The 12,099-nt window shown below is 35.0% G+C and overlaps 1 protein-coding gene across 9 annotated transcripts in view; it reads right to left on the bottom strand.

The window, feature by feature from the left end:
- The window catches only part of LOC127870809 (spectrin beta chain-like), a 238,232-nt gene that overhangs the window by 214,857 nt on the left and 11,276 nt on the right, over window positions 1–12,099 (bottom strand). For all 9 annotated transcript variants that reach the window (XM_052413328.1, XM_052413321.1, XM_052413325.1 and 6 more), the window contains exon 2: window positions 8,444–8,589. In XM_052413328.1, coding sequence (XP_052269288.1) covers window positions 8,444–8,560 — 117 coding nt within the window. In that variant the 5' untranslated portion in view covers window positions 8,561–8,589. The remainder of the gene's footprint in view (window positions 1–8,443; window positions 8,590–12,099) is intronic.

The raw sequence follows: 12,099 nt of genomic DNA, 5'->3' as shown, positions 1-12,099 counted from the left end.
GACATTCCAATGTGAATTAAAAAATGACATGACATTTAAGTTTAGTTAGGTTTTACCTCTGTGCTTATTTTGATAAATGGTGTCTCATGAAGGTGACAGAATTTCAAATCATCATCACTGAATACATTTGAATTACACCAGGCTGGCTGGATCTGTCGCAGGCAATACAATTTATAACAACCTTCATAACACAAATTACAATCAATGTTCAACTGCTTTTAACATTCACCATTATCCAGCATTGATTATGATTTATACAATAAATTATCAATTACAGTAAAAACTGTCTCATCTAAATTTCCCGAGGTGTGATCAGGTGTCCTGACCTTTCATTGCAACATTGCTGTGTTGTCATCATGATAATCAGGTACTGTTTGTATGCTGTGTCACAAGTTTTGGGGTCTAAAACTTCGATTTTCAAAATAACATTAATGTTTTTGTTAAGATGCACACTTCAGTTTACTCGGGTCTTTGATGGTTGAATAAGTTTGTTTTCTAATCTGATAAAACTGAATTGTATTCTAAATGTTCAGTTTATGAAGGTTGTAGGTATATATGAAATAAGAACACAAAAGACTGAAACCTTTGGTTTAGATTTTTTTTACAGGAATCAGTTACTAGTATATTATTTTAATTAGCTGGTGTTGAAATACATGACTGCTTTCATAAATCACCGGCTTGAAATCTGAAACAACATTGTAAAATGTAACCTTGATATCTTATTCTGAGTTTGAGAAATTAGAATTATACTTTTGTGTTAAAACACTTATATTTGTTAAAAGTAGGATGAAGGGTTTATTGAGTATATGAAATAATGGAATGACAACAAGCTCTTAAAATCATTCTATGATAATTGTATTGTGTTCTTTTCTATGCAATAGAGATCAGAAATTGATTGGTGAAACAAAATTCTATCTCAGTGAAAATATAAGATTTTAAATCATTCACCTCTATATGTTTTTATAAGCTCAGAGATTTTGCCGATCTTTCCAAGGACACAAAAAAGTAATGTCATATTTCTTACTAATACAGTTAAACTTGTTATTTCCCATAGTTGTTTCCCACCAGTGGCATAAAATTGTCATGTTCTCATCAGCTTGCAATAGAAATCAATTTCAATGACAGTGATCCTGTCCAGGCAAGTGGGTATTTGCCCTGCACAAGAACACCTCATTGATTCTAAGGATGGGACTTCCAAGTTATAACAATGTGTACAGTCATGTATTGCTTTCATAAAATGACAAGCAAGTAGGGGAAATCTTCAAATGATAATCCTTGACATCACATTGTTGAAAGATATTTATGTACCATCTTTTACTGAATATTCAGCCACAGAAGAGCCTTTATATACTGATTGGACACAATTTTATCATACAAGCAACATTTAACTTACAATTCCATGTCTTTCCACTACAATGAAAGCAAGTGATTAACAGATAAGACATTGCTTTTTTCCAATATTTCCTTTCAATCTAATCAATCATCACTTTGATGCTTAAATACTACAAATGTGTGATAATTGAAAAAAGGTATTCAGAAAAACATCTTTTAATACTAGAAATGGCTCGGCAGAGGCCGACGCGTATACCCACGCAGCATGTTTGAACCAGGGGGCACCCCAGGGTTGGTAATGGGGCCATGCATAGTTGAGATTGACCGTATTGTCATAATACATGTAGATGTTCAGTATCAATTGGAAGTAAATCGGTGTAGAAATGAAGAAGTTTATTTAAAATAACATAAAACAAAAGATGTGTTTGTCAGAAACACAATGCCCCCTCCTGCGCCACTTTGATTTATCATTTGGCAGGTTCATTAATTACCTCCCTTTAAAGCTTATTACTTCCCTTGGATTATATTTTTTTTACCTTTGACCTTGAAGGATGACCCTGACCTTGACCTATCACCCCGCAAAATGTGCAGCTCCACGAGTTACACATGCATGCCAAATATCAAGTTGCTATCTTCAATATAGCAAAAGAAAGTAGGAGGAGATAGTGGCCAGGGCGGACGGACAGACAGACGGACAGATGGCGGAGATAACCACAAAATCCCCACGCTGTTCAAAAAGCGTGGGGATAATAAACTAACAAGACTATTGCCAAGCAATACAGTCCCCTACTGGCTCCACCATTGTCAGAAATCCCACCATTGTGAGTTTTTATTTTTATTTTTTTTATTTGTTGCCATAGCAACCAGAATTTTTGACGTAGGAACAAAATGAAATGACGTGCATAATGTCCATATTGCCATCTATCCATGTTTCAAGTTTCATGAAAAAATATTTAAAACTTATAAAGTTATCGCAGGATCCAGAAAACCACCATTTTCAGCAGTATTTCTAGTCTATTTGTTGCCATAGCAACCAGAATTTTTGACGTAGGAACAAAATGAAATGACGTGCATAATGTCCATATTGCCATCAATCCATGTTTCAAGTTTCAAGAAAAAATATTAATAACTTTTAAAGTTATTGCAGGATCCAGAAAAGTGTGAGTGATAGACAGACAGACAGAGCGCAAACCATAAGTCCCCTCCGGTGAAACCGGTAGGGGACAAATAAACACCAATATACTGTTTCAAAGAGATTACTTACACCACTATTGGTTCTAACACAACTGTGTTTTAGCCTAATTTTTACCAAAATATTATTTTCTAAAATAAAATACATAATTTTTTTTTATTAAACCTAACAATGAAATATATGCCATATAATTATTGAAATACAAATACTTAAGTTTTATGAGAAATGATTCTAAAATTCAAAAATAATGTGCATGGAAAGAGGAAAGGATGAAACTATAGGAAAGAAGAGATATTCTCAAGCAAAATAAAAACATCTTGATAACAGCTATTAAAAAAATAGATAGTAACACATGTTTAAACCAGTCTTGGACGTAATCCACTCGACCATCGACTTAGGAATTTGATTTTGAGCCTGCATTGCTGACTGGCTGGTAAGTGCATATCATACATAATGTAAAAAAACATGCAATTAAATATCATGCATTAACTTACAAGTATAGTTTTAACAGATTAAGTTTTTATGTCGATGAACAAATCCTGACAGTAAATTCCAATGTGTACCATATTGCATTTTAGATGCTGATACAATCCGCCACAAACCAGGTGAGGCTAAGGCAATGATACTACTGCAACAAATGTGGTTTTAGATTAGGAAGACTCAGAAGTTGGGGCAGAAAAGTTGCCTTCTTGTTCTTCTTCTAATGCACAGGTATTATTGCCAGTTTGACAGTGCATTTACTTTATTCCGATATTTGTGTGGAACATTTGTATCATGTCAGGGCTTTTCACCCTTATATAACAGAGGCCGAAATTCGGCTACTTCCCAATTGACAACAAGGTCATTGTTTTTAATTAGACATTTTGGGCATCTCCCAAATAAAAAGCAATGAGCTCTAATATGATTAAGAATGCACCACAATGTGTCTTTTAATACTTCTGCACAATGAAAAAGACCCTGTTTCAAAAACTTTAAAAAACACGGTCTTCCCCAAATGAGCAGTTATTGCGCATGAAATTCCCAATTTGAAAGGCTAGGGCCTCTTCCCAATTGCCCTGCATGTTATACCTTTTTTTCAGGCTCCCTTTTAGAGCATACCTAACTTGTCAGACCTGGATGTCGGTGATTAAGACAATGTCCATGATGGAATGGAGATGTCTGGAGACCTTGTGTTAAATTTTTGGTCAAACATTAAACTGTGAATAAAAATTGAATCAAGTGTTTATTTGTTTAATCTTATTTGTTTTATGTTTCTTAAATACAAACATAGTTACAAATGTAAAAGAATTATAACTTTAATTCGGGCTAGTTAAAATTGATTTGGGCTAGTGAAATTTCAAAGCTGGAAGCCTGACCGGGCTAGTGCCTAAAAAATTATTGCCAAGACTGTTTAACGTATTGATAAGAGTTCAAAATTAGCATGCTTTGTAATTATTGAGCTTTAAAACAATTTTCTGGTTCATGTTCATTACAACCCTTAACAGCAAACACCATCTTCCTTGGTAGCAGGTTGGGACACACAGGTAACAGCTTGCATGATACACGGCCTGACTTGTTAAGAAAATTACTTGCTTTACAAGAAATCTTAGCTCATGCTTCATGAAGACACTATATGATATTCCATTAAGGAACACAACTCACTTTGTAGATTTAATAAATTCATATAATTAAAAAAGTATGTTTATCTTATGTAAATGTACGGAAACATACAATCACAACCCATTTGGAATCATGAGGACCTTTATAAGTTGTGGCATGGAGGAGTTTTTAAACAACTCTGACGTTTCAAAAAAAGTTCTGAAATGTTGACAACATTTCCAGATTGCAAAATGACAGTGGACCAGCATCATTTCAGAAAGAGCTTCACTTAGATTGAGACTTAATTGCAATTTGAATGCTGTTAAAAATTCGAAAAAACTATGAGAAAATAGTCTGATGTCCAAAAGTACATTCCATTATTAAAAAGTATTTACAAATTAACACACAATGGTTTCAGGGCATACATATATGCATGTAATATAATAATTTCAATGATTTGCAATTCATTCCACAACGCAAAGTATGTCAAAAAGTGACAGTTGAAGAACCATTAAACTATTAAGTTCATTTTACTAAAATGTATGTCATTTTGCCTCTGGCATGTCAGCTAAATGTGATGAATTAATGAAAAAAGTCAAAACTTCTCACCACATAGGATGCCAAACATGTTTATTGTTTTAATTTCTTTGAGGAATTTAAAAAATTCAGGAAATAAATTGTGGTGTTTATCCTGCATCCAGTTTTAAATATAGATATGTTTAAGATTCAAACGCTACCATTAATAAACCAAACTTTCTTACTTTCCCATTCTCTACTTAATATTCTAACATGGTACGTGCCATATTTCATATAAACAAAGAAGAAAATCGTCCATGGGTTATTCAGCAATAATTATGAGCGGAGCTTATACACTGAAAGCACACGCTTTAACTAAACAAAACATGCCAATACATTTTCCACCAGCGTAATAATCTGGTATTTCATGAATGAAAGTCATGTGAAAACAAATTCCTAAATCAACAGAACAGCCGAAAGTTATTTTTATGGGCGGAACTACACAAGAAAATTAAGATACATTGTATAAATCTTTAGTAAAAACCGTGTTAGAATCCAAATAATTTGTGTACACTATAGTTTATTGTTGAATAACCCACAGCCGGAAGTTTAGATGTGTGGTTTCAAATCACTCTTGCTTCGCACTCGAGATTTGATCCCTATGCATCTAAACTTCCATCCGTGGGTTATTCGACAACAAACTATAACTTACACAAATTATTTATTAAGTATTTACTTCAATACTTAATAAATAATTTGTGTAAGTTATAGTTTGTTGTCGAATAACCCACAGCCGGAAGTTTAGATGTGTGGTTTCAAATCACTCTTGCTTCGCACTCGAGATTTGATCCCTATGCATCTAAACTTCCATCCGTGGGTTATTCGACAACAAACTATAACTTACACAAATTATTTATTAAGTATTGAAGTAAATTAAAAGGTTGCTCTGTAGATTGCTGTCTTCAATGTGTATGATAAAGATGCATAACATAATAATTATATAGATATTCTATTTCTTATACCTGATTGAACGACAACTCAATGGTGTTGACTACATTTAACTACAACATTTGTACTGAGATTCAGGGTAAAACACAGCTGGACACATTGCATATCATGGGCTGACGATGTGAACTCAACAGACGCTGACAAGGGTAAAGTGACAAGCAGCAAACACTGGAAGTCATGCATCTGGCAGATAAGGTGAAGGACATCTGTATCTTCGTCTTGGCCATCTAACACTGTCATCTATACCAAGCAAGAAGCACAATTGATGATGCCTTTACTGTGCTTTAGAAATTAATGGTGTACTCTGTGAAAAGAACTGTTATTTTCAACAGACTTTAAACCGTAGATTAAAAATGCTTACTCAGTTTCTCTGAACATTTTGTTAAGTATAGTTGCAGATAAGTATTTGACATTAAAGCGAATTGAGAATTTGCCTGCTTTGCTTGTCTGCATGCCTCAACTGAAACAAGGGCTGTTTGTAAAACATGCATGCCCCCCATATGGGCTGTCAGTTGTAGTGGCAGCCAATGTGTGAATACGTTTTTTGTCACTGTGACCTTGACCTTTGACCTAGTGATTTGAAAATCAATAGGGGTCATCTGCCAGTCATTATCAATGTACCTATGAAGTTTCATGATCCTAGGCGTAAGCATTCTTGAGTTATCATCCGGAAACCATTTTACTGTTTCGAGTCACTGTGACCTTGAACTTTGACCTAGTGACCTAAAATCAAAAGGGGTCATCTGCCAGTCATGATCAATGTACCTATGAAGTTTCATGATCCTAGGCCTAAGCGTTCTTGAGTTATCATCCGGAAACCATTTTACTATTTTGAGTCACTGTGACCTTGACCTTTGACCTAGTGACCTGAAAATCAATAGGGGTCATCTGCCAGTCATGATCAATGTACCTATGAAGTTTCATGATCCTAGGCCTAAGCGTTCTTGAGTTATCATCTGGAAACCATCTGGTGGCCGGACCGGCCGACGGACCAACAGACCGACCGACATGTGCAAAACAATATACCCCCTCTTCTTCGAAGGGGGGCATAATAATTAGGTACGCTCACATCCTGTTCTAGTTGTTACTGCTAGGCAAACTGTTGTAACAATACTTGCAGACAGCAGCAAATGGCACTCTAGAACAATATAATGACCAATAAACACAACAACCAAGATGGTCAACCTAACCTTATGTAAGTCTTGTGTACTTCAAAGGGTCCCATGATGAGTACATTACGTGTGGCCAAGACACACCATCAAGTCATCTTTATGACACTTACTGACAATTAACTGTCCAGTTTATGGACATCGCCATCGTCTACAAATAAAATGATTGAGACCAGAAGTCTGAAATAACTGTCGTTCATTAAACGTGTTACCAATTGCCCAGTGAGTAAACCATCCTTAATCTTCTAGAATTCATGAGCAATAATTTCCCAAACAAATATTGACACAAAAGCCGCACAACCCAATACCAACTCTTATTTCACACATCAATATATTAAAACATATCCAAACGTCTTTGCATCATGTAAGTGATTAAAGATCCAGTTCTGGTCTAGTAACATTGATTTAATAAGATACAAAATGCTTGTTTTTATTTTTTGTGGGATATCATATTTGACAGATATTTCCCCCAACAGTATCCTAACATTTACTAGCAAACATGTGATTGGCTTTGGGTAGCGTTTGAAGCATGGCATAGATTGCGCAGTCTGCTCAGCAGCAAAGCTGTCCGCTATAAAATCATTCAATGTTTAAAATGGTCTGATTATGTATCTCCTAACCCGATTGCAAGATGCATATGGCATAAGACCTATTTTAGCATGACGCGGGTTTTCAAAAATCTCATTGCATATTGTAAATGGCACATTTTAGCACAATGCTTTTCGATATAAAATTGAATTCAAAATAGCAAATATAGCAAACTGGCAAATTAGGGCCTTTTCAGGCGTTCAGGAACTGGGCCACAATTTGTGTCTGTCGTTTGAACATGCAGAGAGTAGTCCGGAATTCCTTTCACTGAACAGTGTTACATCCTTTACGCTGTGCACAGACACAGTGATGTTGCCAAAGTTCAGACAATTTAATTCTCTCGAATCAGCCTATGAAAATGTTAATGTATTCATTCGTGTCTGCTGGCGTTATATTAAGGCCATATAAGGTCTTATTTATACATTTTGAATTGGTATAGGGTGTCAAAAAGTTTTGTAAAGGGAATTTCCATCATGAAATTATATTCTTCGTGTAACAGGTATTTGATATTCCAACAATGTTCATTTAATATGATGGTGAATGCAAATTTCATTTTATATTAACTGGTTCTCATTATACCATTTTCGTAATATTTTGTATGCTTTCAGAACGTCTAAAAACGGACATGCTGTTGTTATTTCGTCTAAGTTATCTCTAAAACATATACAAGATGATAAACAGGGCACACACATCTAGATCTGTGCTAAGACACACTCTATAAATTTGAATGGGTTGTGTTTATTTCAAACTTGCGATCAAAAAGCTATAACCTTATTTTGAAAATTGAGTTCCGTCACTGAACAACTTCAGTGCTTTCAGCGCATTTGATTTAGTCAAATCAGTGCATTACCATGGAAAGTTAATTTGTTTAACATTATTTCACTGACCTGTCAGTATGTAATAATATTTGAGTTAAAACAATTATACATTAAACTAAGATGTATAAAAATGGTGTTTGATAATTGCCCCCCTGTTTCAGAATCCCTTATTTTTCAAAGTGATGGGAAAATTTCCCCCTACTTTTGGTTTTCTAGAATATACACTGAACATATCATCAAACCTTTTCTAGAAAGGCATTTGCCCATTTTGTGAATGTTTTCTTCTGTATATAGACTCTCTCATCTCTGAGGGCACTGATGCGGCTGGTCTCAAAGTTTTGCACGTCTCTCGCAGCCATGATATCCTCTCGCTATACTGGCATTGGGACTGAAATCAAGCAGAACTAAAATCAAAAATGAAAGCATATAAAATTAATAATACTACATGAAGAAATATGGAACAATCAGAAAAAACATGTTTGAAATGTTTTAGACTTAAATGATTAATATTAGTAACTGCAATTCCAAGCTAGGACTCTAGTCCGCTACATGAACCTATTCACAAATTTCTGTACCAGGGTGCGGGATCACGTGACTTTTTGGGCTTACCAATTAAACTTTAATGGAAGAAAACACAATGGTAAGTGTCGCTAAATTTCAAATAACTTTAAAACAATTTTTCTTAAGAGTTTTAACTAGTGCATAAAAGTTTTGTATGCTGCTTATGGCAATGTGAAATACATCAGAATTACTTTATTTAATAAGCCTGCTTTCTTGGCCCAAAATTTGATCTCTACTGCAATCATGTAAACAGTTATGCAGCATGCATCATGAAATTTGCACCGTTTCAGACCTATTCAAGGATTTATTCTTTAATCTTAAGATATCAGCACAAACTGCGAGAAAAACTGTCTTTCATGCACTAAAGATTTTTCAAAGGTCAGCGATTTTTTTCCTTTTTAATAAAGTTCCGGTAAACAGCACTTTCCCAAGTACGAAAAAACTACAAATTTCCCAATTGCTGGCCAAAAATTCCCAATTCAATGTAAAAAAAAAATAAAAAAAAAAATTGTTTTTTTTTTTTTTTAAATGCAACATTTTGTTAGTTTCCCTGTGCAGCTCTATGGTTTGAACCTAGGTAAATATAATATTGACAGCTTGAAAACACTTAGAATCAATTTTAAAGTATTTGGGAGCATAAAATCAAATACTCCAATTTCCCAATTTGAGGGTTTCACGACTCGATTTTTCCCAATTTTCAGGTTTTCACAACTCAATTTTTCCCAATTTGACCGGTACGGGTACTTTTCCCAATTGGACCAAAAAAATCCCTGAAGGTATTTGAATAACTTGAGATATTTGAAAAGGTTAAGTTATTAACGGTGTCTTTCCAGCCCGTGTGTAAAGCCCTGAAAACCCTGTTGATCCTACACCCAGAGTGAAATATCTCCATCAGTACACTAGTTGAAAACATTTTGTATACTTTAAGAAACAGTTACCTTGACACATCAGATCCTTAATGCAATTCTAGGTATGTGTTTTTGTTCAGTAAAGTGCAACCGCACGTTTGAACGGTTAGAAAAATGTCGGATCAGTGTGGGGACTTCATATTACAAACGCGCAGTTTCACTTTACTGAAAAAATACTTATTTGTTTAAAAAGATCATCATACCTACAGAAAACTCTCACGATTGAGCGGGCTCTCCACTTTATTCCATTAACAAGAGTTCCGCGGTCGGAGATGACCGCATTGAAGCCGGATTTTTGATTTAAATGACAGGAAAGTACCTTTCGTGTTTTTGTCAATGCAATACTTAAATTACTGAAATATTGTTCAAAGGTCAAAATGAAATGTAAGTACTTTTCAAGGCATGAGCAAACCTTGTGTTATGTTTTGAATGCATGCATATACATGAACAACAAGTTTGAAGACTCTAGGTACAAGCATACCAAAGTTATAACATGGAATAAGAACTTTAACATTTTTACCTACCAAAGTTATAAGAACTTTAACATTTTTACATTCAAGGTCACAGTGACCTTGACCTTAGAATGAATGACCGTGAAATGACCAGTGGTCATCTAAGTGTGCTTGCAAACCTTCATGTCAAGTTTGAAGACTCTATGTCCAAGCATACCAAAGTTATAACAATTTTAACATTTTAACATTTAAGGTCACAGTGACCTTGACCTTCAAATGAATGACATTGAAATGACCAGTGGTCATCTTCTAGTACTGGCCAATCTTTATTTCAAGTTTGAAGACTCTAGGTACAAGCATACCAAAGTTATAACATGAAATAAGAACTTTAACATTTTTACATTCAAGGTCACAGTGACCTTGACCTTCAAATGAATGACCTTGAAATGTCCAGTGGTTACTTACTAGTTCCGGCCAACCTTCATGTCAAGTTTCAAGACTCTAGGTCCAAGCATACCAAAGTTATAACAACTTTAACATTTTTACATTCAAGGTCACAGTGACCTTGACCTTCAAATGAATGACCTTGAAATGTCCAGTGGTTACTTACTAGTTCTGGCCAACCTTCATGTCAAGTTTCAAGACTCTAGGTCCAAGCATACCAAAGTTATAACAACTTTAACATTTTTATATTGAAGGTCACAGTGACCTTCACCTTCAAATGAATGACCTTGAAATGACCAGTGGTCATCTGTTAATCCTGGCCAACCTTCATGTCAAGTTTGAAGACTCTAGGTCCAAGCATACCAAAGTTATACCATGAAATAAGAACTTTAACATTTTTACATTCAAGGTCACAGTGACCTTGACCTTCAAATGAATGACCTTGAAATGACCAGTGGTTACTAACTAGTTATGGCCAACCTTCATGTCAAGTTTCAAGACTCTAGGTCCAAGCATACCAAAGTTATAACAACTTTAACATTTTTTATATTGAAGGTCACAGTGACCTTGACCTTCAAATGAATGACCTTGAAATGACCAGTGGTCATCTGTTAATCCTGGCCAACCTTCATGTCAAGTTTGAAGACTCTAGGTCCAAGCATACCAAAGTTATACCATGAAATAAGAACTTTAACATTTTCGAGCACGCCGCCACCCCGCCCGCCCGCCCGCCCCCCCCCCGCCCGCCCGACAACATCAATCTATAAGCCGAGATTTTTTCGAAAAAAATCCGGCTAAAAATGGTGAAATATTAAAAAAAAAATCATTAAAAATCATTAAAAATGTTAACTGGGTCGTGCTTTATTCTCCCAACACAGATCTTAAAAAGTCACGTGGTATAGGCACTATGAGAACCATTTTTGAACTAATTCAAGATTTCACTGGTCAAAATCTTTTGACTAAGTTTCATGAAGATATAACAATTAATATGGCCTATAGTGTTAACAAGGTTTTACTATAGCCATATATGGAAAAATGCACCTCCCCCTCTAGTGCGTCAACAAGGTTTTACTATAGCCATATAAGGAAAAATGCCCGCCCCCTTACAGCCATGTTTTTCAACAATTCTGTACCATTTTAACACTCATCTAAGATATCATTACAAACAAGAGATGTGTTTGTCAGAAACCAAATGCCCCCTATTGCGCTGCTTTGAAATAAAATTTCAATATATCATTTGGCAGGTTTAGAAATTATCTCCCTTTTAAAGCTTATTACTTCCCTTGGGTTGTATTTTTTGACTGTTGACCTTGAAGGATGACCTTGACCTTTCACTACTCAAAATGTGCAGCTTCATGAGATACACATGCACGCTAGAGCTGTAACGATTCACCCATCATTCGATTAGATTCGATTTCGATTTGATTCAAATTAAACTATTTGCTGCTTATTTTGCAAACTATTTCATGTTTGGTTTGTCCAGGGCATGAATTAATATGTTTGGTATTTGTTATTATTATGTTGTACATTTAA

This window comes from Dreissena polymorpha, chromosome 3, assembly GCF_020536995.1.
Source record: "Dreissena polymorpha isolate Duluth1 chromosome 3, UMN_Dpol_1.0, whole genome shotgun sequence".
Classification (NCBI taxonomy): Eukaryota; Metazoa; Mollusca; class Bivalvia; order Myida; family Dreissenidae; genus Dreissena; species Dreissena polymorpha.
This window is presented reverse-complemented; position numbering and strand designations above follow the sequence as displayed.